This window comes from Oncorhynchus gorbuscha, linkage group LG02 (genome assembly GCF_021184085.1).
Source record: "Oncorhynchus gorbuscha isolate QuinsamMale2020 ecotype Even-year linkage group LG02, OgorEven_v1.0, whole genome shotgun sequence".
Classification (NCBI taxonomy): Eukaryota; Metazoa; Chordata; class Actinopteri; order Salmoniformes; family Salmonidae; genus Oncorhynchus; species Oncorhynchus gorbuscha.
The window spans coordinates 4,045,141-4,071,680 of NC_060174.1; the positions used below are offsets into that span (position 1 = coordinate 4,045,141).

Here is a 26,540-nt window from a genome sequence, read left to right on the forward strand (position 1 = left end):
TGGTTGGTCAGGAGGGTTAAGGTTGGGAGGTGTCTGGATGGTCAGGAGGGTTAAGGTTAGGAGGCGTCTGGATGGTCAGGAGGGTTAAGGTTGGGAGGTGTCTGGTTGGTCAGGAGGGTTAAGGTTGGGAGGTGTCTGGATGGCCCAGGTATTTAGAAACGGTCCTGACATTGTCCTGTCTCATGCCCTGGATGTGAGCGTCTAGTCTCTGGAGCAGCTCCTGGGAGTGCAGGTTCTCCTCCTCCAGGTACCGGGAAGCCACCGAGCCAGCAGGGGAAGCCACACAGCGCTCCTGGAGAACAGGAGATATTAGACACTATAAGGTTGCGCAATTCCGGTAAATTTCCTCAAATTACCAGTTTTTTTTTTTTAAAATCACGACAGGAAGATTCCAGGAATTTGGCGGGAATAAGCAAGGAAATCGTCCAACTGGGAATTCTGGGAAAACTGGGAATTTGGAGAAAGTTTGTGATTTGAAACCCTAGACACAGTATTATATTGCCGTACTAACTGCAGACTGAAAAGGAGACTGGTCCCCAGAAAGGCCTTCTGCTGAAACAATTATATCCCGTTTTTCCCCTCAATACTCAAAATCTGCCTGTTATCATCATCGTCAACATTGTCTAACATCACATTATATTTTACTCCTCACTATACCAGCATTAGGCTCCTAGTCGCTTAACGCTAGTCTCCTAGTCGCTATACGCTAGTCTCCTAGTCGCTCAACGCTAGTCTCCTAGGCGCTCAACGCTAGTCTCCTAGGCGCTTAACGTTAGTCTCCTAGGCGCTCAACGCTAGTCTCCTAGTCGCTCAACGCTAGTCTCCTAGTCGCTCAACGCTAGTCTCCTAGTCGCTTAACGCGCTAGTCTCCTAGTCGCTTAACGCTAGTCTCCTAGTCGCTCAACGCGCTAGTCTCCTAGTCGTCTCCTAGTCGCTCAACGCTAGTCTCCTAGTCGCTAGTCGCTCAAACGCTCAACGCTAGTCTCCTAGTCGCTTAACGCTAGTCTCCTAGTCGTTTAACGCTAGTCTCCTAGTCGCTTAACGCTAGTCTCCTAGTCGCTCAACGCTAGTCTCCTAGTCACTCAACGCTAGTCTCCTAGTCGCTCAACGCTAGTCTCCTAGTCGCTCAACGCTAGTCTCCTAGTCGCTCAACGCTAGTCTCCTAGTCGCTCAACGCTAGTCTCCTAGTCGCTCAACGCTAGTCTCCTAGTCGCTCAACGCTAGTCTCCTAGTCGCTTAACATTAGTCTCCTAGTCGCTCAACGCTAGTCTCCTAGTCGCTTAACATTAGTCTCCTAGTCACTCAACGCTAGTCTCCTAGTCGCTTAACAACTGCACTTGTCTTTTCTTACAGACTTTTTTGACAGCAGCTTCACCGAGGAAAAGTCTGTAAGTGTCTCTGGATAAGAGCGTCTGCTAAATGACTAACATGTTTCTTAACAGAGCAGCTGTATATAGTAACCACATGAGTCTGGCGGAGTGAGTGTATCTAAATCGTCACTGACATGTAGCCTTACCATGTTCAGTATGTCTTGACTGGCCTGCAGGTGTAGAGCCTCCTCTGAATTGGACAACTGGCCCTCAGCACCACCAGGTGCAGAGACAGGTAGAGGTGCAGGTCCATTAGGAACACAGACTAGGGCTGAGGCTGTCCCCCGGGCTAGTCTGCTTTCTCTACAGGACGAGGAGGAGGAAGAGGAGGCTGAGACGGGCCTGAGGTCCAGGGTCTGTCCGTGGTGTCTGTGAGGGGAGGAGGAGGAGAGTGCCTCTAGCTGTTGGAGGAGACGCTGGATCTCCTCTTCGTAGTGCGAGGTGTTCTCCTGCATCCTGGCCTCCATGGCTAAGATCTCCTCTCTGTGTCTCTGTTGCATTTCCTCTTCACTCCTAGAGCAGGTGCAACACAGAGGTTCACTAAACATTAGTGGAGAACACAAAGCATAATTCACCAGGCTTTGCGTGACCTGAGTGAGTGTGTGTTTGTCTGTCTACTGTAGCCTACCCATCTTGTGTTTGTCGTGGACCGGCCCTGGACTGGTTGTGGAGCAGGGATCTGTCTAGCTTGTCCTGCCAGGTTTGTGTAGAGGCCTCCAGGCGAGCTCTCACCTCCGCCAACTCCTGTCTCATCTGCCTGTTCTCCTGCTCCAAGCTACTCAGAGACGATACATAGCTCTCTCTCAGAGAGGCCAGGCAAGGGTCCCCTTTCTGTAGGGGGGAGGGGGGGGAAGGAGAGAGATTGAAAAAGAGGGCAAGGAAGATATTGAAAGATACACTAGGACTAAAGGGGACATATACAATAGATTTGGACAACGTTCCAAAGAAGTATAAAAATCAGTCCAGACCATAGTAGACCTCGACTCCACTCTCTCCAGCAGATCATTCAGATGTTGGTTCTCAATCTTCAGAGTTTCCAGCTGCACCTGAGTCACCTGGATGGAATAGAGGAACAGAGCCACTGGCATAAGTAGGGCTTGGCGATATGGCCAAAATATTATATCACCGTTTTTCTTCATAGTTTGTTTGGATGGTATTTAATATTTAAATGTTTTATTACTAACATTTCTAAGTGTGATTTATGAGTAGTGTATCACCTCAGGTTAGCAACACATATATTTTAAGTGATTTTCAAAAATGGGTCTTTCTCTATTCTGATTGGTTTATACTGTTCAATTCAACTTCAACCTCAAATTATTTCCTGCATTTCCATCCATTTCCTGGCACTCGTTTGAAATCATTTTCACACTGCCACGTGCCTGCACGATACAGGCAAAGCTGTATTAGCGAGCTTTCTAACTCAGTACATTTATTAGCTAGCTAGCCAGCTAACTTGAGATTAGCATTAGCGGCTAACATGATTTAGCAAACTCAGTACATTCATTAGCTAGCTGGCCAGCGGGGTGAGACTGGGATGCAGCTTAAGCCCCACCCTATTCAATATATATATATATATATATCTCAATGAATTGGCGAGGGCACTATAACAATCTGCAGCACCCGGCCTCACCCTACTAGAATCTGAATTCAAATGTCTACTGTTTGCTGATGATCTGGTGCTTCTGTCCCCAACCAAGGAGGTCCTACAGCAGCACCTAGATATTCTTCACAGATTCTGCCAGACCTGGGCCCCGACAGTAAATCTCAGTAAGACCAAAATAATGGTGTTCCAAAAAAGGTCCAGTTGCCAGGCCCACAAATACAAATTCCAGCTAGACACCGTTGCCCTAGAGCACACAAAAAAACGATACATACCTCGGCCTAAACATCAGCGCCACAGGTAACTTCCACAAAGCTGTGAACGATCTGAGAGACAAGGCAAGAAGGACCTTCTACTCAATCAAAATTAACATAAAATTTGTCATCCCATTAAGGATCTGGCTAAATATACTTGAATCAGATATACAGCCCATTGCCCTTTATGGTTGTGAGGTCTGGGGTCAGCTCACCAACCAAAAATTCACTAAATGGGACAAACACCAAATTGAGACTCTGCAAGCAGAACTCTGCAAAAACATCTGTGTACAATTTGGCCCTCAACAGATAGTACACAGTGAAAGAAAAGCTGACCACTGTGACCGACTCAAAATTAAGGAAAGCTTTGACTATGCACAGACTCAGTGAGCATGATCTTGCCATTGAGAAAGGCCGCTGTAGGCAGACCTGGCTCTCAAGAGAAGACAGGCTATGTGCACACTGCCCACAAAATGAGATGGAAACCGAGCTGCACTTCCTACCCAAGAAGACTCAAGGCTGTCATCGCTGCAAATGGTGTTTCAACAAAGTACTGAGTTAAAGGTTCTGAATACTATTTCAGTTCATGATAATAAAAAAATATCTGTTCAAATTTGCTAACATTTCTAAATTGTATTGTGATGTCATTATGGGGTATTGTGATGTCATTGTGGGGTATTGTGATGTCATTGTTGGGTATTGTGATGTCATTATGGGGTATTGTGTGTAGATTGATGAGGATTTTTTTTTAAAATAAGGCTGTAACAAATTGTGGAAAAAGTCAAGGTGTCTGAATACACTGTATAAATGTACAGTAGCTCCATCATTTGCTCAGATGCTATCACTACTGCCACCTTATGGACTGAAGTGAAGAAAGATAAGAGAGTAACCAGAGATCACTAGTCCACAATAGCTTGCAATTTACAGGCTAATGATTTCTACAGACAGCCCCCCCCCTTGGTAGACCGTTTAAGAGGTCTTTCCTTTAAGACTCCTTTCACCCTGGTGGACCTCACCTTAAGCTCAGCCGCCCGGCGCTCTGCCCTCTCCACCTCGCCACTTAGCTGGCGCTCCACGCTGGAGGCGGAGCCACTGAGGGTGGCGATGGTGATGTCACGCTGGTGCAGTTCATTGGTCATCTGGGACACCTCCTTCCTCATGCCCTCCACCTCCCAGCAGCGTGTCTGCTCCGCCCTCGCCAGCTCCTCACGCAGCTATAATAGAACCGGAATGTAAATAGGACTATCCTGTCGTTATGTGCTCATTAAACATCCTGGTATTTCCCAACTATTGGCCAGCCATTGAAAACGACCACCGCATGCTACAACTGGACGAATCGTGACTTAAGATAATGTTATTGAAAGCTTCCACAGAAGCTAAGTACAGGTAAATATGTTTTAATACTCCTGTCTGGTCTGGTGGGGCTTCAGCACGGAACAGGGTTGAGTTTGTCTGGTCGGGCTTCAGCACGGAACAGGGTTGAGTTTGTCTGGTCGGGCTTCAGCACGGAACAGGGTTGAGTTTGTCTGGTCGGGCTTCAGCACGGAACAGGGTTGAGTTTGTCTGGTCGGGCTTCAGCACGGAACAGGGTTGAGTTTGTCTGGTCGGGCTTCAGCACGGAACAGGGTTGAGTTTGTCTGGTCGGGCTTCAGCATGGAACAGAGTTGAGTTTGTCTGGTCGGGCTTCAGCACGGAGCAGGGTTGAGTTTGTCTGGTCTGGCTTCAGCACGGAACAGGGTTCAGTTTGTCCAGTGGAGCTTCAGCACGGAACAGGATTGAGTTTGTCTGGTCGGGCTTCAGCACGGAACAGGGTTGAGTTTGTCTGGTCTGGCTTCAGCACGGAACAGGGTTGAGTTTGTCCAGTGGGGCTTCAGCACGGAACAGGGTTGAGTTTGTCTGGTCTGGCTTCAGCACGGAACAGGGTTGAGTTTGTCTGGTCTGGCTTCAGCACGGAACAGGGTTGAGTTTGTCTGGTCTGGCTTCAGCACGGAACAGGGTTGAGTTTGTCTGGTCTGGCTTCAGCACGGAACAGGTTTGAGTTTGTCTGGTGCAGCTTCAGCACGGAACAATGCTTTTGTAGTTTGCGATGTACAACGACAAGTGTTAAGAACAGCGATCAGCCATTGAGATGAGACTGCAGACGTTGTATCACGACTCCCAGAAGGTGTGGACTCTGGAGCAGGAGCCAGGACTACTACTGGTATGTGTTTGTACTCGTCTTTAAAAACCAAAGAGTCAAATCGTTACAACTCTGAAGTTCACAAGCAATGTTACTCAATTCCAAAATGTATTGGACTAGATATTTACACTCCGTATGAGTGAATGTCTGCCTGAAAACATTTGAGGCTGCTTTTTGCCACAGCTCGTTGTAGCTACGTTAACAATGTAATCACATCATTGTTTTAGAGAGACAGCGTGGTGGCATGGAGAATCCTCCCGCCAAAGTGAAGAATCTTGTAGCGTGTGAGAGTTAGGAGGTGTCTGGATGGTCAGGAGGGTTAGGAGGTGTCTGGTTGGTCAGGAGGGTTAGGAGGTGTCTGGATGGTCAGGAGGGTTAGGAGGTGTCTGGTTGGTCAGGAGGGTTAGGAGGTGTCTGGTTGGTCAGGAGGGTTAGGAGGTGTCTGGTTGGTCAGGAGGGTTAGGAGGTGTCTGGTTGGTCAGGAGGGTTAGGAGGTATCTGGATGGTCAGGAGGGTTAGGAGGTATCTGGATGGTCAGGAGGGTTACGAGGTATCTGGATGGTCAGGAGGGTTAGGAGGTGTCTGGTTGGTCAGGAGGGTTAGGAGGTGTCTGGATGGTCAGGAGGGTTAGGAGGTGTTTGGATGGTCAGGAGGGTTAAGGTTAACATGGAGAATCCTCCCGACCAAAGTGAAGAATCTTGTAGTGTGTGACCCTCCGTCTCTGCTACATCATGTAGTATACGTGTGAGAGGCTCAGCGATGTTAGTATTTTGAAAGTCATGTAGTGTACGCTCGGCATTACCAGTTTCACCTCAGTTACAGAGCGACTCCTCTGACCCCACTGTGGGACCCTGGTCCATGCCACTTACTGTGGGACCCTGGTCACTGCCACTTACTGTGGGACCCTGGTCACTGCCACTTACTGTGGGACCCTGGTCACTGCCACTTACTGTGGGACCCTGGTCCATGCCACTTACTGTGGGACCCTGGTCACTGCCACTTACTGTGGGACCCTGGTCCATGCCACTTACTGTGGGACCCTGGTCCATGCCACTTACTGTGGGACCCTGGTCCATGTCACTTACTGTGGGACCCTGGTCACCCCCACTTACTGTGGGACCCTGGTCCATGCCACTTACTGTGGGACCCTGGTCACCCCCACTTACTGTGGGACCCTGGTCCATGCCACTGATTGTGGGACCCTGGTCCATGCCACTTATTGTAGGACCCTGGTCACTGTCACTTACTGTGGGACCCTGGTCACTGCCACTTACTGTGGGACCCTGGTCCATGCCACTTACTGTGGGACCCTGGTCCATGCCACTTATTGTAGGACCCTGGTCACTGTCACTTACTGTGGGACCCTGGTCACTGCCACTTACTGTGGGACCCTGGTCCATGCCACTTACTGTGGGACCCTGGTCCATGCCACTTACTGTGGGACCCTGGTCCATGCCACTTACTGTGGGACCCTGGTCCATGCCACTTACTGTGGGATCCTGGTCCATGCCACTTACTGTGGGACCCTGGTCCATGCCACTTACTGTGGGATCCTGGTCCATGCCACTTACTGTGGGACCCTGGTCCATGCCACTTACTGTGGGACCCTGGTCCATGCCACTTACCCGTTTCACCTCAGTCACAGAGCGACTCCTCTCTTCCTTGATATGCTTTAGCTCCGTTTCTCTCGTGACCAACTCTCCTCTCTGTCTGCTCATAGTCTCCAGTCTGAGGAGAGAAGACATGTTTCACTATGGGCACATAGGGATTTTGTTGTTGTAGTAAACACATCAAATTGTGATGCATATAAACTGATACCAGGCTGCAGTATGACGTTCCTTCATCAACCAAACTGTCACACAGACGGATGCAGATTGACTACATGATAAAACAGAGGACCCACAATGCAACAACGTTTAGTTGGAATATTTTTTCACAACTCGTTATGTAAACTTTTCAACCTTAACACGATTAATTCAACACAAGTGTAAAATGAAAAGACAACATGGCGTTGTTGTTAAATGGACTCAATTCACACGTGGTGCTCCTAGACTTTATTCAGATAATTTTAAAATGAAGTGGGAGACAGTGTGACATGGCGCAGTCAATCAGTAAGCCAATCAGACAGTCAGCCAACCAGTCAGTCAATCAGACAGTCAGCCAGTCAATCAGACAACCAGTCAGACAGTCAACCAACCAGCCAGTCAGTCAACCAACCAGGCAGACAGTCAGCCGACCAATCAGTCATTTAGTCACAGTCAACCAACCGGTCAGTCAGTCAGATCACCTGTCTCTGAGTCTGACCAGTCAGTCAGTCAGACAGTCAGCCAACCAGTCAGCCAATCAGACAGTCAACCAACCAGCCAGTCAGTCAACCAACCAGGCAGACAGTCAGCCGACCAATCAGTCATTTAGTCACAGTCAGCCAGACAGCCAGTCAGTCAACCAACCACTCAGTCATTTAATCACAGTCAACCAACCGGTCAGTCAGTCAGATCACCTGTCTCTGAGTCTGACCAGTCAGTCAGTCAGACAGTCAGCCAACCAGTCAGCCAATCAGACAGTCAGCCAATCAGACAGTCAGCCGACCAATCAGTCATTTAATCACAGTCAACCAACCGGTCAGTCAGTCAGATCACCTGTCTCTGAGTCTGGCCAGTTCAGTCTTCAGGTGGACCTCACAGGCCTGGGCAGAGTGTAGCTTGGTGGTAGTCTTCTCTAGGTCCTGTCTGAGGAGCTGTAGTCCTGAGCCACCTCTCCCCTGGGCTCCTAGACACTCCTCTAGAGACTGGATGACTTCTTCTTTAGCCTGCAGGGCCCTGGTCAGCTTGGACAGGTCATTACAGAACTGCTGCTTCTGCCCCTCCTTCTCCTCTGTCAGCACCTGCAGGGGGGAGCAGTGAACCCACTGTCTATGAATCAGTCGACAACACCAAACCCACCGTCTATGCCAGTCTATAACACCAAACCCACTGTCTATGAATCAGTCTATAACACCAAACCCACTGTCTATGAATCAGTCGACAACACCAAACCCACTGTCTATGCCAGTCTATAACACCAAACCCACTGTCTATGAATCAGTCTATAACACCAAACCCACCGTCTATGCCAGTCTATAACACCAAACCCACCGTCTATGCCAGTCTATAACACCAAACCCACTGTCTATGAATCAGTCTATAACACCAAACCCACCGTCTATGCCAGTATATAACACCAAACCCACCGTCTATGCCAGTCTACAACACCAAACCCACCGTCTATGCCAGTATATAACACCAAACCCACAGTTTATGAATCAGTCTATAACACCAAACCCACCGTCTATAAGCCAGTCTATGAACCAGTCTACAACACCAAACCCACTGTGTATAAGCCAGTCTATGAACCAGTCTACAACACCAAACCTACAGTCTATAAGCCAGTCTATAACACCAAACACACAGTCTATAAGCCAGTCTATGAACCAGTCTACAACACCAAACCCACTGTGTATAAGCCAGTCTATGAACCAGTCTACAACACCAAACCTACAGTCTATAAGCCAGTCTATAACACCAAACACACAGTCTATAAGCCAGTCTATTAGCAGGTCTATGAATCAATCTATAAGCCAGTCTATGAACCAGTCTACAACACCAAACCCACAGTCTATAAGCCAGTCTATAAGCAGGTATATGAATCAGTCTATAAGCCAGTCTATAAGCAGGTCTATGAATCAGTCTATAAGCCAGTCTATAAGCAGGTCTATGAATCAGTCTATAAGCAGGTCTATGAATCAGTCTATAGGCAGGTCTATGAATCAGTCTATAAGCCAGTCTATAAGCCAAAGCCAGTCTATAAGCCAGTCTATAAGCCAGTCCCTCCCTCCAGGATAAGCCAGTCTATAAGCCTGTCCCTCCCTCCCTAAGCCAGGTCTATAAGCTGTCCTATAAGCCAGTCTATAAGCCAGTCTATAAGCCAGTCTATAAGCAGGTCTATAAGCAGGTCTATAAGCCATGGTCTAATACCGTCTTTGGTTTACAACAACCGTGCATTTCACACCACTGTCTCATCTCGTCGTCTATTCCTGACTGTAACATCAACTGTGTTACAACATCAATCACAGAGACCTGCACCTGGCTGGCACTGACTGTCTATTTCACGAAAACAGTCCGTCTCAGGTCTGCCAACAGGCACCGGGTTCTCCCTCCCCCCCCCCTCCTCCCTCCCTCCAGGCTCCTACATGCTGTCCCCTCCCTCCCTATCTCCCTCCCTCCAGGCTCCTACATGCTGTCCCTCCCTCCCCTCCCTCCCTTCAGGCTCCTACATGCTGTCCCCTCCCTCCCTCCCTCCAGGCTCCTACATGCTGTCCCCTCCCTCCCTCCAGGCTCCTACATGCTGTCCACTCCCTACCTCCCCCCCCTCCCTCCCTCCAGGCTCCTACATGCTGTCCCCTCCCTCCCCCTCCCTCCAGGCTCCTACATGCTGTCCCTCCCTCCCTCCAGGCTCCTACATGCTGTCCCCTCCCTCCCTCCCTTCAGGCTCCTACATGCTGTCCCCTCCCTCCCTTCCAGGCTCCTACATGCTGTCCCCTCCCTCCCTCCCCTCCCTCCCTCCAGGCTCCTACATGCTGTCCCCCCCTCCCTCCCTCCAGGCTCCTACATGCTGTCCCCTCCCTCCCTCCCCCTCCCTCCCTCCAGGCTCCTACATGCTCCCCTCCCCCCTCCCCCCCCTCCCTCCAGGCTCCTACATGCTGTCCCCTCCCTCCCTTCAGGCTCCTACATGCTGTCCCCTCCCTCCCTCCTCCCTCCCCAGGCTCCTACATGCTGTCCCCTCCCTCCCTCCCTTCAGGCTCCTACATGCTGTCCCCTCCCTCCCTCCCCCCTCCCTCCCTCCCTCCAGGCTCCTACATGCTGTCCCCTCCCTCCCTTCCTCCAGGCTCCTACATGCTGTCCCCTCCCTCCTCCCTTCCAGGCTCCCCCAGGCTCCTACATGCTGTCCCCTCCCTCCCTCCCCCCTCCCTCCAGGCTCCTACATGCTGTCCCCTCCCTCCCTCCCTTCAGGCTCCTACATGCTGTCCCCTCCTGGGCTCTCCCCTCAGCTGCTCCTGGAGGTGTCTGAGTCGTTCCAGCTCCAGTTCCTGGGAGTGCAGTGTATCCTGGGCCCTCTCCAACTGACCCCTCAGCCTCTGCAGATCTGCCTGCCCGGCACGCTCTCCTCCTGGGTCCTGTAGCCACGCTGCACCCTGGGACTGAAAGAGGAGGTACAGCAGAGTGTAGTTCATTTCAGGATATTTTGAAAGTGTGGGGGGGGTAATTTTCCTATAAAGTCTTAAGGCTCCTAAATTCTAATGTCAACAATAGTCTTCAGTGTTCACATATGTAGAATAACAGTAAATCTCTCGATGAGACAGGTGATGATAGAAGATTAGAGAGGAATCAGCTTCAAGGTCACGACCCTGTAAATTGTGATGTAAAACTATCTGTACATGTTTTGTACAACACAACACATAGTAAATAGTAAAGTCCCTGGTTGCTAAGTTACCTTCATATTAGTGAACTGCTCTGCCAGACCCTTCCTCTGGGTCTCCAGGGACGACACCTGCTTCTGGTACTGCATCCTCTGGTTCTCCCACTCCGCTGACCTCTGACGGAACTCCTGATGAACACAACACGGAGGTCAGGGGTCAAAAACAACACGGAGGTCAGGGGTCAAAAACAACACAGAGGTCAGGGGTCAAAAACAACACAGAGGTCAGGGATGAACACAACACAGAGGTCAGGGATGAACACAACACAGAGGTCAGGGATGAACACAACACAGAGGTCAGGGATGAACACAACACAGAGGTCAGGGATGAACACAACACAGAGGTCAGGGATGAACACAACACAGAGGTCAGGGATGAACACAACACAGAGGTCAGGGGATGAACACAACACAGAGGTCAGGGATGAACACAACACAGAGGTCAGGGATGAACACAACACAGAGGTCAGGGATGAACACAACACAGAGGTCGGGGATGAACACAACACAGAGGTCAGGGATGAACACAACACAGAGGTCAGGGGGATGAACACAACACAGAGGTCAGGGGTCAACACAACACAGAGGTCAGGGGTCAACACAACAACACAACACAGAGGTCGGGGATGAACACAACACAGAGATCAGGGATGAACACAACACAGAGGTCAGGGATGAACACAACACAGAGGTCAGGGATGAACACACAGCTAGGGAACAGCAGAGGGCGTCAAAAGGCACATCCGGGGCAACATGCACCTCAAAGTAGCGCTGATCTAGGATCAGGTCCTTCTTGTCCAATATAATGTTATTCGTTAGAATCTTAAAAGAAGGTCAAACTGATGATCACTCCTTCTCTGACAAAATGTCTACATAATGTACTCTACATCCTGGACACCAGGAGCACCGGGAACACTGGTCCATAGCTTCTGAGAAAAGAACCAGGCCGTACCTCTATCTTTCCATTGAGGCGGGTCACCTCTGTCCTGTCCTCCTCTCGGCTCTTGGCTCCTTCACGAGACTCCTTCAGCTGTTTACTCTGAAGCTTCTGGTAGCTGCGTTTCAGCTTAGACAACTGGAGGGAGGGAGGGAGGGAGGAGACATGGGAATGGTGTGGCTTGATTCATGCAGCTCTCTGTACACATTAGACTAGACTGGGTTTCACCCGTACTATGTAAGCACCTTGAGCATACGGAAAATGGATATTATTGGTTCTCTAATCTAGAGTAAAGACAGATGGACAGACAGACAGATACACAGACAGACTGTCGGACAGACAGACAGACTGACAGACTGACAGATAGGTAGACAGACTGACAGACAGACTGACAGACAGATAGGTAGACAGACAGACAGACTGACAGACAGATAGGTAGACAGACTGACAGACAGGTAGACAGACAGACAGACAGGTAGACTGACTAACGGACAGATACGCAGACAGGTAGACAGACTGACAGACAGATACGCAGACAGACTAACGGACAGACCGACAGCATCTTTGTGTTGCACTAAAGCGCTCACTAACGTACCTCATCTTTGACACGCTGCAGTTGTTCCTCATATTTAATGACCAGCTCTTGCTTCCCTGTCTGGACCTCATTTAGCTGCTTGCGGAGCAACCCAGCCTGTGAGAAGATAAACAGGCTCGTGTAAAGAGAACCCGGTAGGCAGGCTGCATTCACAGCTACAAAACACACTTTAGGAACTGACACTGTCGTGCAGCAATGCATGTTAAATTAAAACAAACTTTTTGTAGTAGTCACAGAATTGTTCCAATGTTGTGTCTCGATGTGTCGGACCTCATCTCTAGTGTAAGTTCTCACCAACAACAACATGACAGCCTTCGCAGTTCATTCCATTAGTGTGTTTCTTCTGGGAGATTAGCATTCGAGCTCAGTTTTAGGCCCCACACGTTACGTTGACGGAGACTGACGGAAAGCTGAACGCTCACAGTTACATGCAGTAGAAAAGATTGCCTCACACATTTGGGTTGCAAAAATCTGACAACTTTCCTCGAATTTGCAGGTTTTGCAGAAATCCTGGTTGAAGGATTCCAAATGCATTTTTTTTTTTTTTGCTTATTACAATTATCTTCTAAACAGGATTTCTAGAAAACTGGAGAATTTAGGGAAAATTAAGAGAGTTTTGCAATTCTACTTCCACATAGCCGCTCAGTCTAGTTCACCTGCATCAGCTCTTTCTCCACTACCACTTTCAACAACCGACAGCCAGTGTTCTGCAGGTCTAACAGTGAAACTATAGCCACTGTCACTTTGTACATCTTCCACAGGGTATAAAAAGGCAAGGAGTGAGACATCAGGAGTTAAAACAGAGATGATATATACTGCCTTCAGAAAGTATTCAGACCCCTTGACTTTTTCCCCACATTTTGTTACGTTACAGCCTGAATTTAAAATAGATTCAATTAAGATGTTGTAACTGATCTACATACAATACCCAATAATGTCAAAGTGGAATCATGTTTTTTTTTTTTGAGTCAATAAGTATTCAACCCCTTTATTATGGGAATCCTAAATACGTTCAGGAGTAAAAATGTGCTTAACGAGTCACATAATAAGTTGCATGGACTCACTCTGTGTTCAATAATAGTGTTTAACATGATTTTTCAACGACTACCTCATCTCTGTACCCCACACATGGAATTATCTGTAAGGTCCCTCATCTCTCTACCTCACACATACAATTATCTTTAAGGTCCCTCAGTCGAGCAGTGAATTTCAAACACAGATTCAACCACAAAGACCAGTGAGGTTTTCCAATGTCTCGCAAAAGAAGGACATCTATTGGTAGATGGGCAAAAATAAAAAACTAAGCAGACATTGAATATCCCTTTGTGGTTGAATCCATGTTTGAAATTCACTACTGGACTGAGGGACCTTACAGATAATTGTATGTGTGGGGTGAGATACCCAATGGGTTGGACAATAGTTTTCTTGTCAATCCTCTTGGAAAAAAAGGTATACTTAAAACTGGAAATCAACCAATCCTCCATCGTTAACAAAATGGAAAGGTCAAATGCTTTATGATCTTAAAATTGAAAAGTGTGTGGGGCGATGGAGAGAAATAAAATGGCCCCTGCTTGAGACCATGTGGCCGAGAGTGATGGGGGAGTCTGGGGATGGGGGAGTCTGGGGATGCAGGCGCTGGGGATGGGGGTGTCTGGGGATGGGGGAGTCTGGGGATGGGGGAGTCTGGGGATGGGGGAGTCTGGGGATGGGGGAGTCTGGGGATGGGGAGTCTGGGGATGCAGGCGCTGGGGATGGGGGTGTCTGGGGATGCAGGCGCTGGGGATGGGGGAGTCTGGGGATGGGGGAGTCTGGGGATGGGGAGTCTGGGGATGGGGGCGCTGGGGATGGGGGAGTCTGGGGATGGGGGTGTCTGGGGATGCAGGCGCCTGGGGATGGGGAGTCTGGGGAGGGGGAGTCTGGGGATGGGGGAGTCTGGGGATGGGGGTGTCTGGGGATGCAGGCGCTGGGGGTGTCTGGGGATGGGGGTGTCTGGGGATGGGGGTGTCTGGGGATGGGGGAGTCTGGGGATGGGGGTGTCTGGGGATGGGGGTGTCTGGGGATGGGGGTGTCTGGGGATGCAGGCGCTGGGGATGTCTGGGGATGGGGGAGTCTGGGGATGGGGGTGTCTGGGGATGGGGGTGTCTGGGGATGGGGGTGTCTGGGGATGGGGAGTCTGGGGATGCAGGCGCTGGGGATGGGGGTGTCTGGGGATGGGGGTGTCTGGGGATGGGGGTGTCTGGGGATGGGGGTGTCTGGGGATGGGGGTGTCTGGGGATGGGGGTGTCTGGGGATGGGGGTGTCTGGGGATGGGGGGGTGTCTGGGGATGGGGGAGTCTGGGGATGGGGGTGTCTGGGGATGGGGGTGTCTGGGGATGGGGGTGTCTGGGGATGCAGGCGCTGGGGATGTCTGGGGATGGGGGAGTCTGGGGATGGGGGTGTCTGGGGATGGGGGTGTCTGGGGATGGGGGTGTCTGGGGATGGGGGAGTCTGGGGATGCAGGCGCTGGGGATGGGGGTGTCTGGGGATGGGGGTGTCTGGGGATGGGGGTGTCTGGGGATGGGGGTGTCTGGGGATGGGGGTGTCTGGGGATGGGGGTGTCTGGGGATGGGGGTGTCTGCAGGCGCTGGGGATGGGGGTGTCTTGGGATGGGGGTGTCTGGGGATGGGGGTGTCTGGGGATGGGGGAGTCTGGGGATGGGGGTGTCTGGGGATGGGGGTGTCTGGGGATGGGGGTGTCTGGGGATGGGGGAGTCTGGGGATGGGGGTGTCTGGGGATGGGGGAGTCTGGGGATGGGGGTGTCTGGGGATGCAGGCGCTGGGGATGGGGGTGTCTGGGGATGCAGGCGCTGGGGATGGGGGTGTCTGGGGATGGGGGTGTCTGGGGATGGGGAGTCTGGGGATGGGGGTGTCTGGGGATGGGGGTGTCTGGGGATGGGGGTGTCTGGGGATGGGGGTGTCTGGGGATGCAGGCGCTGGGGATGGGGGTGTCTGGGGATGGGGGTGTCTGGGGATGGGGGTGTCTGGGGATGGGGGAGTCTGGGGATGGGGGTGTCTGGGGATGCAGGCGCTGGGGATGGGGGTGTCTGGGGATGGGGGTGTCTGGGGATGGGGGTGTCTGGGGATGCAGGCGCTGGGGGTGTCTGGGGATGGGGGAGTCTGGGGATGGGGGTGTCTGGGGATGGGGGTGTCTGGGGATGTCTGGGGATGCAGGCGCTGGGGATGGGGGTGTCTGGGGATGGGGGAGTCTGGGAATGGGGGTGTCTGGGGATGGGGGAGTCTGGGGATGGGGGTGTCTGGGGATGGGGGAGTCTGGGGATGGGGGAGTCTGGGGATGGGGGAGTCTGGGGATGGGGGAGTCTGGGGATGGGGGTGTCTGGGGATGGGGGTGTCTGGGGATGGGGGTGTCTGGGGATGGGGGTGTCTGGGGATGGAGGCGCTGGGGGAGTCTGGGGATGGGGGTGTCTGGGGATGGGGGTGTCTGGGGATGGGGGTGTCTGGGGATGGGGGTGTCTGGGGATGCAGGCGCTGGGGAAGTCTGGGGATGGGGGTGTCTGGGGATGGGGTGTCTGGGGATGGGGGTGTCTGGGGATGGGGGTGTCTGGGGATGGGGGCTCTGGGGATGGGGGTGTCTGGGGATGGGGGTGTCTGGGGATGGGGGTGTCTGGGGATGGGGGTGTCTGGGGATGGGGGCGCTGGGGATGGGGGCGCTGGGGATGGGGGTGTCTGGGGATGGGGGTGTCTGGGGATGGGGGTGTCTGGGGATGGGGGAGTCTGGGGATGGGGGAGTCTGGGGATGGGGGCGCTGGGGATGGGGGAGTCTGGGGATGGGGGTGTCTGGGGATGGGGGAGTCTGGGGATGGGGGAGTCTGGGGATGGGGGAGTCTGGGGATGGGGGCGCTGGGCATGGGGGAGTCTGGGGATGGGGGTGTCTGGGGATGCAGGCGCTGGGGATGGGGGAGTCTGGGGATGGGGGTGTCTGGGGATGCAGGCGCTGGGGATGGGGGAGTCTGGGGATGGGGGTGTCTGGGGATGGGGGTGTCTGGGGATGGGGGTGTCTGGGGATGGGGGTGTCTGGGGATGGGGGTGTCTGGGGATGGGGGTGTCTGGGGATGCAGGCGCCGGGATGGGGGTTCTGGGGATGGGGGAGTCTGGGGATGGGGGAGTCTGGGGATGGGGGTGTCTGGGGATGGGGGTGTCTGGGGATGGGGGTGTCTGGGGATGGGGGTGTCTGGGGATGGGGGTGTCTGGGGATGCAGGCGCTGGGGATGCAGGCGCTGGGGATGCAGGCGCTGGGGATGGGGGAGTCTGGGGATGGGGGTGTCTGGGGATGCAGGCGCTGGGGATGGGGGAGTCTGGGGATGGGGGTGTCTGGGGATGGGGGTGTCTGGGGATGCAGGCGCTGGGGATGGGGGAGTCTGGGGATGGGGGTGTCTGGGGATGCAGGCGCTGGGGATGGGGGTGTCTGGGGATGGGGGAGTCTGGGGATGCAGGCGCTGGGGATGGGGGAGTCTGGGGATGGGGGTGTCTGGGGATGGGGGTGTCTGGGGATGGGGGTGTCTGGGGATGGGGGTGTCTGGGGATGGGGGTGTCTGGGGATGGGGGTGTCTGGGGATGGGGGTGTCTGGGGATGGGGGTGTGAGCAGGGGGAGTCTGGGGATGGGGGGTGTGTGCAGGGGGGGGGGGGGGTCTGGGGATTGGGGTGTCTGGGGATGGGGGTGTCTGGGGATGGGGGTGTCTGGGGATGGGGGTGTCTGGGGATGGGGGTGTCTGGGGATGGGGGTGTGAGCAGGGGAGTCTGGAGATGGGGGTGTCTGGGGATGTGAGCAGGGGGTGTCTGGAGATGGGGGTGTGAGCAGGGGGTGTCTGGGGATGGGGGTGTGAGCAGGGGTGTCTGGGGATGGGGGTGTCTGGGGATGGGGGTGTCTGGGGATGGGGGTGTCTGGGGATGGGGGTGTCTGGGGATGGGGGTGTCTGGGGATGGGGGTGTCTGGGGATGGGGGTGTGAGCAGGGGGAGTCTGGGGATGGGGGTGTGTGCAGGGGGGTCTGGGGATTGGGGTGTCTGGGGATGGGGGTGTCTGGGGATGGGGGTGTCTGGGGATGGGGGTGTCTGGGGATGGGGGTGTCTGGGGATGGGGGTGTCTGGGGATGGGGGTGTGAGCAGGGGAGTCTGGAGATGGGGGTGTCTGGGGATGGGGGTGTGAGCAGGGGGTGTCTGGAGATGGGGGTGTGAGCAGGGGGTGTCTGGGGATGGGGGTGTGAGCAGGGGTGTCTGGGGATGGGGGTGTGAGCAGGGGGTGTCTGGGGATTGGGGTGTGAGCAGGGGGTGTCTGGGGATTGGGGTGTGAGCAGGGGTGTCTGGGGATTGGGGTGTGAGCAGGGGGTGTCTGGGGATTGGGGTGTGAGCAGGGGTGTCTGGGGATTGGGGTGTGAGCAGGGGGTGTCTGGAGATTGGGGTGTGAGCAGGGGGTGTCTGGGGATGGGGGTGTGAGCAGGGGGTGTCTGGGGATTGGGGTGTGAGCAGGGGGTGTCTGGGGATGGGGGTGTGAGCAGGGGAGTCTGGAGATGGGGGTGTGAGCAGGGGGAGTCTGGAGATGGGGGTGTGAGCAGGGGGAGTCTGGAGATGGGGGTGTGTGCAGGGGGTGTCTGGAGATGGGGGTGTGAGCAGGGGAGTCTGGAGATGGGGGTGTGTGCAGGGGGAGTCTGGAGATGGGGGTGTGAGCAGGGGAGTCTGGGGATGGGGGTGTGAGCAGGGGGGTGTCTGGGGATGGGGGTGTGAGCAGGGGGTGTCTGGGGATGGGGGTGTGAGCAGGGGGAGTCTGGAGATGGGGGTGTGTGCAGGGGGAGTCTGGAGATTGGGGTGTGAGCAGGGGAGTCTGGAGATTGGGGTGTGAGCAGGGGGTGTCTGGGGATTGGGGTGTGAGCAGGGGAGTCTGGAGATGGGGGTGTGAGCAGGGGTGTCTGGGGATGGGGGTGTGAGCAGGGGGTGTCTGGGGATTGGGGTGTGAGCAGGGGGAGTCTGGAGATTGGGGTGTGAGCAGGGGGTGTCTGGGGATGGGGGTGTGAGCAGGGGGTGTCTGGGGATTGGGGTGTGAGCAGGGGAGTCTGGAGATGGGGGTGTGAGCAGGGGGAGTCTGGAGATGGGGGTGTGAGCAGGGGTGTCTGGAGATGGGGGTGTGAGCAGGGGAGTCTGGAGATGGGGGTGTGAGCAGGGGGAGTCTGGAGATGGGGTGTGTGCAGGGGGGGTCTGGGGATGGGGTGTGTGCAGGGGGAGTCTGGAGATAGGGGTGTGAGCAGGGGGAGTCTGGAGATGGGGGTGTGTGCAGGGGGAGTCTGGAGATTGGGGTGTGAGCAGGGGGTGTCTGGGGATTGGGGTGTGAGCAGGGGGAGTCTGGAGATGGGGGTGTGAGCAGGGGTGTCTGGGGATGGGGGTGTGAGCAGGGGGTGTCTGGGGATTGGGGTGTGAGCAGGGGGAGTCTGGAGATTGGGGTGTGAGCAGGGGTGTCTGGGGATGGGGGTGTGAGCAGGGGGTGTCTGGGGATTGGGGTGTGAGCAGGGGAGTCTGGAGATGGGGGTGTGAGCAGGGGGAGTCTGGAGATGGGGTGTGAGCAGGGGGTGTCTGGAGATGATGAGCAGGGGAGTCTGGAGATGGGGTGTGAGCAGGGGAGTCTGGAGATGGGGGGTGTGCAGGGGGGGTCTGGGGATGGGGGTGTGTGCAGGGGGAGTCTGGAGATAGGGGTGTGAGCAGGGGGAGTCTGGAGATGGGGTGTGTGCAGGGGGAGTCTGGAGATGGGGGTGTGTGCAGGGGGAGTCTGGGGATGGGGGTGTCTGGGGATGGGGGTGTCTGGGGATGGGGGTGTCTGGGGATGGGGTGTCTGGGGATGGGGGTGTCTGGGGATGGGGGTGTGAGCAGGGGGAGTCTGGGGATGGGGGTGTGTGCAGGGGGGGGGGTCTGGGGATTGGGGTGTCTGGGGATGGGGGTGTCTGGGGATGGGGGTGTCTGGGGATGGGGGTGTCTGGGGATGGGGGTGTCTGGGGATGGGGGTGTGAGCAGGGGAGTCTGGAGATGGGGGTGTCTGGGGATGTGAGCAGGGGTGTCTGGAGATGGGGGTGTGAGCAGGGGGTGTCTGGGGATGGGGGTGTGAGGGGGTGTCTGGGGATGGGGGTGTCTGGGGATGGGGGTGTCTGGGGATGGGGGTGTCTGGGGATGGGGGTGTCTGGGGATGGGGGTGTCTGGGGATGGGGGTGTCTGGGGATGGGGATGAGCAGGGGAGTCTGGGGATGGGGGTGTGTGGGGGGGGGGTCTGGGGATTGGGGGTGTCTGGGGATGGGGGTGTCTGGGGATGGGGGTGTCTGGGGATGGGGGTGTCTGGGGATGGGGGTGTCTGGGGATGGGGGTGTCTGGGGATGGGGGTGTGAGCAGGGGGAGTCTGGAGATGGGGGTGTCTGGGGATGGGGGTGTGAGCAGGGGGTGTCTGGAGATGGGGGTGTGAGCAGGGGGTGTCTGGGGATGGGGGTGTGAGCAGGGGGTGTCTGGGGATGGGGGGTGTGAGCAGGGGGTGTCTGGGGATTGGGGATGAGCAGGGGGTGTCTGGGGATGAGCAGGGGGTGTCTGGGGATTGGGGGTGAGCAGGGGGTGTCTGGGGATTGGGGTGTGAGCAGGGGGTGTCTGGGGATTGGGGTGTGAGCAGGGGGTGTCTGGGGATTGGGGTGTGAGCAGGGGGTGTCTGGGGATGGGGGTGTGAGCAGGGGTGTCTGGGGATTGGGGTGTGAGCAGGGGTGTCTGGGGATGAGCAGGGGAGTCTGGAGATGGGGTGTGAGCAGGGGGAGTCTGGAGATGGGGGTGTGAGCAGGGGAGTCTGGAGATGGGGGTGTGTGCAGGGGGAGTCTGGAGATGGGGGGTGAGCAGGGGGAGTCTGGAGATTGGGGTGTGAGCAGGGGTGTCTGGGGATTGGGGTGTGAGCAGGGGAGTCTGGAGGGGGGTGTGAGGGGGGTGTCTGGGGATGGGGGTGTGAGCAGGGGGTGTCTGGGGATTGGGGTGTGAGCAGGGGGAGTCTGATTGGGGTGTGAGCAGGGGGTGTCTGGGGATGGGGGTGTGAGCAGGGGGTGTCTGGGGATTGGGGTGTGAGCAGGGGGAGTCTGGAGATGGGGGTGTGAGCAGGGGAGTCTGGAGATGGGGGTGTGAGCAGGGGGTGTCTGGAGATGGGGGTGTGAGCAGGGGGAGTCTGGAGATGGGGGTGTGAGCAGGGGGAGTCTGGAGATGGGGGGTGTGCAGGGGGGGGGGTCTGGGGATGGGGGTGTGCTGGGGAGTCTGGAGATAGGGGTGTGAGCAGGGGAGTCTGGAGATGGGGGTGTGTGCAGGGGGAGTCTGGAGATTGGGGTGTGAGCAGGGGTGTCTGGGGATTGGGGTGTGAGCAGGGGGAGTCTGGAGATGGGGGTGTGAGCAGGGGGTGTCTGGGGATGGGGGTGTGAGCAGGGGGTGTCTGGGGATTGGGGTGTGAGCAGGGGAGTCTGGAGATTGGGGTGTGAGCAGGGGGTGTCTGGGGATGGGGGTGTGAGCAGGGGGTGTCTGGGGATTGGGGTGTGAGCAGGGGAGTCTGGAGATGGGGGTGTGAGCAGGGGGAGTCTGGAGATGGGGGTGTGAGCAGGGGGTGTCTGGAGATGGGGGTGTGAGCAGGGGGAGTCTGGAGATGGGGGTGTGAGCAGGGGAGTCTGGAGATGGGGGTGTGTGCAGGGGGGGGGTCTGGGGATGGGGGTGTGTGCAGGGGGAGTCTGGAGATGGGGTGTGAGCAGGGGAGTCTGGAGATGGGGGTGTGTGCAGGGGGAGTCTGGAGATGGGGGTGTGAGCAGGGAGAGTCTGGAGATGGGGGTGTGAGCAGGGAGAGTCTGGAGATGGGGGTGTGTGCAGGGGGAGTCTGGGGATGGGGGTGTGTGCAGGGGGAGTCTGGAGATGGGTGATGTTCGTTGTCTGCCTTTGCATAATCTTTGTACGTGTTTTGTATTGTTTGAAAATAAATACAAATCGTACAATAACAACAACAATAATATCTATGCACAACCGTACCTCCGAGTTCCTTTGGTCTATGAGGTTTCTGGCTGAGAGGAGCTCCTCTTCTCCTCTGTGCAGACGCAGCTCCATGGCACGGATCTCTGCCTCCCACTCCGTCCTCTTCTGGTTCACCATGATGTCTATTTGTCTCATCAGCTCCTGCAGCTCGGGCTCACAGGACGTGAGGACAGAGCTGGGAAGGGCGGAGCAGGACAACATTTATTTTCTGAAATGCTTGAGGTCTTTAAAAAAACAAACAACAACAACAACATAGATATCTTCCAATACATAGTTACTCCTATTAGAACTAAAAGGCAGCTGCTCGTATCTGCTCTCACCTCACGTCATGGTCTTGCAGAGATCCCAAAAAGGCATCCATCTCTAGTAATTGGCTTCTAACCGGCATCCACTTTGCTACATGGTCCCTGTAAATAAAAACATGAACGTATGACTCGTGATTAGGACCCGGAAGCTACTTTGAAATGCACGTACATGACAGTAAGACAGCTATCAGTTATCAGTCCATCATCAGTACTATCTGCAGAGTGTTTTGATCAGACAGACCACTACGCCAACTTATCAACAAAACGTGTTAGCCAACCAGATTGTATCTAAATGTATCGACTGTCAGCTAGCTAGCTTGCCAGACAATGCAGTTTTTTGTTTTTTGTTTGTACTAGTTAACGTTAGCTAACTAAAGTAAGTCAAGGACAGTATAACATTACATTCGCTTGTTAGCCACTAAACGAGTTAGCAACTTGGTTAGCTAGCTTGACTGTTACTAGAGACACTTAATAACTAGCTATGAATTTATTAACGTTGATGACATTCATGTCAATATAGGATATTCGATTAATTTGCTGTAACTTACACGTGTGAAACCACGAGATAATCGATTATTATACTAATATATGATGATACTCACAGGAATAGTAAGGCCTGGTAACGTCAGATAGCAGCTAGTTGCTACTAGTGAGCTCTAGATAACAACTGTTGTGTTTACAGTCCGTTTCCTCCCCCCGCAGGGCATTCTGGGATATAACAACTGTTGAGTTTACAGTCCGTTTCCTCCCCCCGCAGGGCATTCTGGGATATAACAACTGTTGAGTTTACAGTCCGTTTCCTCCCCCCGCAGGGCATTCTGGGATATTACAACTGTTGAGTTTACAGTCCGTTTCCTCCCCCCGCAGGGCATTCTGGGATATTACAACTGTTGTGTTTACAGTCCGTTTCCTCCCGCGCAGGGCATTCTGGGATATAACAACTGTTGTGTTTACAGTCCGTTTCCTCCCGCGCAGGGCATTCTGGGATATAACAACTGTTGTGTTTACAGTCCGTTTCCTCCCCGCAGGGCATTCTGGGATATAACAACTGTTGTGTTTACAGATAGATAGCTAGATACAGTAGCTAGATAGTTAGTTAGATACAGTAGCTAGATACAGTAGCTAGATAGTTAGATACAGTAGCTAGATAGATAGCTTGATAGGTAGCTAGATAGTTAGCTAGATACAGTAGCTAGATAGATAGTTAGCTAGATACAGTAGCTAGATAGTTAGCTAGATAGGTAGCTAGATAGTTAGCTAGATACAGTAGCTAGATAGTTAGTTAGATACAGTAGCTAGATAGGTAGCTAGATAGATAGTTAGCTAGATACAGTAGCTAGATGGTTAGCTAGATAGATAGTTAGATACAGTAGCTAGATAGTTAGTTAGATACAGTAGCTAGATAGATAGCTTGATAGGTAGCTAGATAGTTAGCTAGATACAGTAGCTAGATAGATAGTTAGCTAGATACAGTAGCTAGATAGTTAGTTAGATACAGTAGCTAGATAGTTAGTTAGATACAGTAGCTAGATAGATAGCTTGATAGGTAGCTAAATAGGTAGCTAGATACAGTAGCTAGATAGATAGTTAGCTAGATACAGTAGCTAGATGGTTAGCTAGATAGATAGTTAGATACAGTAGCTAGATAGTTAGTTAGATACAGTAGCTAGATAGATAGCTTGATAGGTAGCTAGATAGTTAGCTAGCTACAGTAGCTAGATAGTTAGCTAGATAGGTAGCTAGATAGTTAGCTAGATACAGTAGCTAGATAGTTAGCTAGATAGGTAGCTAGATAGTTAGCTAGATAGTTAGTTAGCTAGATACAGTAGCTAGATAGATAGCTTGATCCAGTAGCTAGATAGTTAGCTTGATCCAGTAGCTAGATAGATAGCTAGATAGATACAGTAGCTAGATAGATACAGTAGCTAGATACAGTAGCTAGATAGATAGCTAGATAGATACAGTAGCTAGATAAATAGATAGTTAGCTAGATGCAGTAGTTAGATTGATAGCTAAATAGTTAGCTAGCTACAGAGATACAGTAGCTAGATAGTTAGCTAGATGGTTAGCTAGATAGTTAGCTATACAGTAGCTAGATAGTTAGCTAGATACAGTAGCTAGATAGTTAGCTAGCTACAGAGATACAGTAGCTAGATAGTTAGCTAGATACAGTAGCTAGACAGATACAGTAGCTATATAGTTTGCTAGCTACAGTAGCTAGATAGATAGCTAGCCAAGTTGTGAGTTGAAGCTATGCCGGCATGTAAAGCTATCGGTAACGTATGTGATAACGTTAGCTAAGCTAGTTAGTTAGCCAGCCAACGTTTCGGTAACACATTAGTCCCATCCTGAAACAAGCAATGCAACATGTACAATTTGGCTAATTACCTGGCGCATTGAGAAATGCTTTATATTCTCGGAATTGCAGGTTCAAAATAATGGTTTGCTGTTGTGTTATAGTCATTTATAACGTCAAAATGTCACCTGCCAGTGCACGCGGCTCGTTGGTCTAGGGGTATGATTCTCGCTTCGGGTGCGAGAGGTCCCGGGTTCAAATCCCGGACGAGCCCTTTTTTTTTTTCTTTTACTTTTGACGTTTGCTACATCCAAAACGAATGTGTTCCCCGTGATATCTGCGGATGTTATTTAAATAGTGCCATTTGTGGCATCCAAGCCGTGCCAGTTGTGGTATCCAATCAGTCTTAAAATGAAGGTATAGTTAGTTACCTATCTATATCTGGTAAAATGTTATTTTGTTTTTTATCGTGGCTCGTTGGTCTAGGGGTATGATTCTCGCTTTGGGTGCGAGAGGTCCCGGGTTCAAATCCCGGACGAGCCCTTCTTTTCAGTCCGGATACGATATAAATGAGACTCATACGTTCATCTCAAAGGATATAATGACTGAAGACAAGCCGTATCGGAATCTTTTTAACCACAGAGACAAGAACAGCAAAACAAAATAAACAAGCTGGGACACAATAATTATCAACCCAATTACTGCTGCAGATAGAGAAAAGAAGTCTTTGGATTTGGGGTTACATTTTGGGACACACATGGGATAAACAAACGTATATACAGTGTGTGCAAATGTAGTAAGATTAGGGAGGTAAGGCAATAAATAGGCCATAATGGTGAAATAATCTCTCTCTTTCAATTGAAATGTGCTTTATTGGAATGGGAAACATATGTTTACATTGCCAAAGCAAGACTAATAAAACAATTAAAAACACAAAACAACAACCACAAATTTTTTTTTAGAATTGAACAGTAAGTATTGAACTCAAAAAGGATTCTCTCCCCCTCCACCACCCACTGTCAGGCACCCTAAACAAAGGGAGTGAGCTCCCAGCCAGTCAGACAGCTTTGAGCCCAGTCACCCCTCCTCCCCTCCGGGCTGCTAGTAAACCTTCACACAGGCAGGCAGGCCATCCCCTGGCTGCCACAGCTGCTGTGCCGGTTGGGCCTGCCCTTAGAAAAGAGACAACCCAAAACTGCCCCCTCAACACACAGACACACTGAAAAGGAGGCAGGCAGTAGAGTCTGTCTTTCTGTTTCTATCTCTCTATCATATAACAACTACAGGACCATCACTTTAACCGTCTGGAATATTCCTTCATATTTAAGTGTAAGTACATTTAATTTTAAAAGTAGCCTTTTTTGGGGGGATTGATTTAGAAGTTAAATTTTAGTGTAATGTTCATTTTGAACCGAAATGGTCATGATATATATTTTTTGTAACAATTAATTATCTAATTGAAGATTTAAAGATTAAACCTTTTAAACGTATTAGCGATAACTTTAATAATAACGTTTTATGTGAGAGTGACAACCTCTTAGACCAGTTAACCTAAAACTCATTATAACTGTTTATGGACATACAGCCTTTTAATTTATGTCTAACTCATTTTGTATATCTCTGAATGAAAAGGATATAATGACTGATACATCTTCTACATCTGCATTGCTTTGCTGTTTGGGGTTTCAGGCTGAGTTTCTGTACAGCTCTTTGAGACATCAGCTGATGTACGAAGGGCTATATAAATACATTTGAGTTGATTTTTGATTTGATTTGATTTGGATTTGTTTTTAACCACAGAGAGAGGACCAGAGAAGAACTGTATAACAAAATAAACAAACTTGGACACAATAATCATTAGCCCAACTTCTGCCGGCCCAGCAGTACCTCCATCTCCCCAGAGACTCCTATTCCTCTCACACAGACAGACAGACAGACAGACAGACAGACAGACAGACAGACAGACAGACAGACAGACAGACAGACAGACAGACAGACAGACAGACAGACAGACAGACAGACAGACAGACAGACAGACAGACAGACAGACAGACAGACAGACAGACAGACAGACAGACAGACAGACAGACAGACAGACAGACAGACAGACAGACAGACAGACAGACAGACAGACAGACAGACAGACAGACAGACAGACAGACAGACAGACAGACAGACAGACAGACAGACAGACAGACAGACAGACAGACAGACAGACAGACAGACAGACAGACAGACAGACAGACAGACAGACAGACAGACAGACAGACAGACAGACAGACAGACAGACAGACAGACACAGAGACCAATCCAGCCAGGTCTTCTCCCCACCTGGTTTAGTGCCGGCCTAGTTAGGTGTCCAGTATCTAGTTAGGTGTCCCTTATCTAGATAGGTGTCCAGTATCTAGTTAGATTTCCAGTATATC

At 52.4% G+C, this 26,540-nt stretch overlaps 2 protein-coding genes and 2 non-coding genes across 7 annotated transcripts in view; 3 read left to right on the plus strand and 1 right to left on the minus strand.

Moving 5' to 3' along the window:
- cep63 (centrosomal protein 63) lies at nt 1–24,275 on the minus strand. 4 transcript variants are annotated; one of them, XM_046299739.1, is made up of 15 exons: nt 24,207–24,275; nt 21,834–21,920; nt 21,511–21,688; nt 13,106–13,201; nt 12,450–12,545; nt 11,870–11,992; nt 10,933–11,046; nt 10,460–10,639; nt 8,043–8,287; nt 7,029–7,131; nt 4,241–4,438; nt 2,339–2,425; nt 1,999–2,201; nt 1,517–1,883; nt 1–292 (listed from the first exon to the last, which is right to left on the minus strand). In XM_046299739.1, exons 2-15 carry the CDS (start codon nt 21,899–21,901, stop codon nt 119–121), a joined length of 2,232 nt encoding a protein of 743 aa, XP_046155695.1. In that variant the 5' UTR covers nt 21,902–21,920; nt 24,207–24,275; the 3' UTR covers nt 1–118. The 4 variants fall into 4 exon arrangements, with proteins under 4 accessions (XP_046155695.1, XP_046155689.1, XP_046155703.1 ...); XM_046299733.1 differs by lacking the exon at nt 24,207–24,275 and adding an exon at nt 22,421–22,921; XM_046299747.1 differs by lacking the exons at nt 13,106–13,201; nt 24,207–24,275 and adding an exon at nt 22,421–22,914.
- Nucleotides 24,276–24,316: 41 nt separating this feature from the next.
- trnap-cgg lies at nt 24,317–24,388 on the plus strand. The gene has a single exon. It is a non-coding gene; the product is annotated as a tRNA-Pro (tRNA).
- A 197-nt stretch (nt 24,389–24,585) lies between these two features.
- Nucleotides 24,586–24,657, plus strand: trnap-ugg. The gene has a single exon. It is a non-coding gene; the product is annotated as a tRNA-Pro (tRNA).
- Nucleotides 24,658–26,293: 1,636 nt separating this feature from the next.
- Nucleotides 26,294–26,540, plus strand: part of im:7152348 (uncharacterized protein LOC559250 homolog) — a 4,518-nt gene continuing 4,271 nt past the window's right edge. Inside the window, exon 1 of the mRNA XM_046299771.1 lies at nt 26,294–26,540. This exon is cut by the window's right edge and continues 602 nt beyond it. The gene's annotated coding sequence lies outside the window, so the exon portion shown is untranslated.

Excerpts from the sequence above, each read along its gene's own strand:
- cep63 (XM_046299739.1), bottom strand. The coding sequence starts at position 21,901 with ATGCCGGTTAGAAGCCAATTACTAGAGATGGATGCCTTTTTGGGATCT. Across the intron at positions 10,640-10,932 it reads AGCAGTTCACTAATATGAAG|TCCCAGGGTGCAGCGTGGCT; the intron begins GTAACTTAGCAA and ends CTCCTCTTTCAG. Across the intron at positions 293-1,516 it reads GTCAAGACATACTGAACATG|GAGCGCTGTGTGGCTTCCCC; the intron begins GTAAGGCTACAT and ends CCTGTTCTCCAG.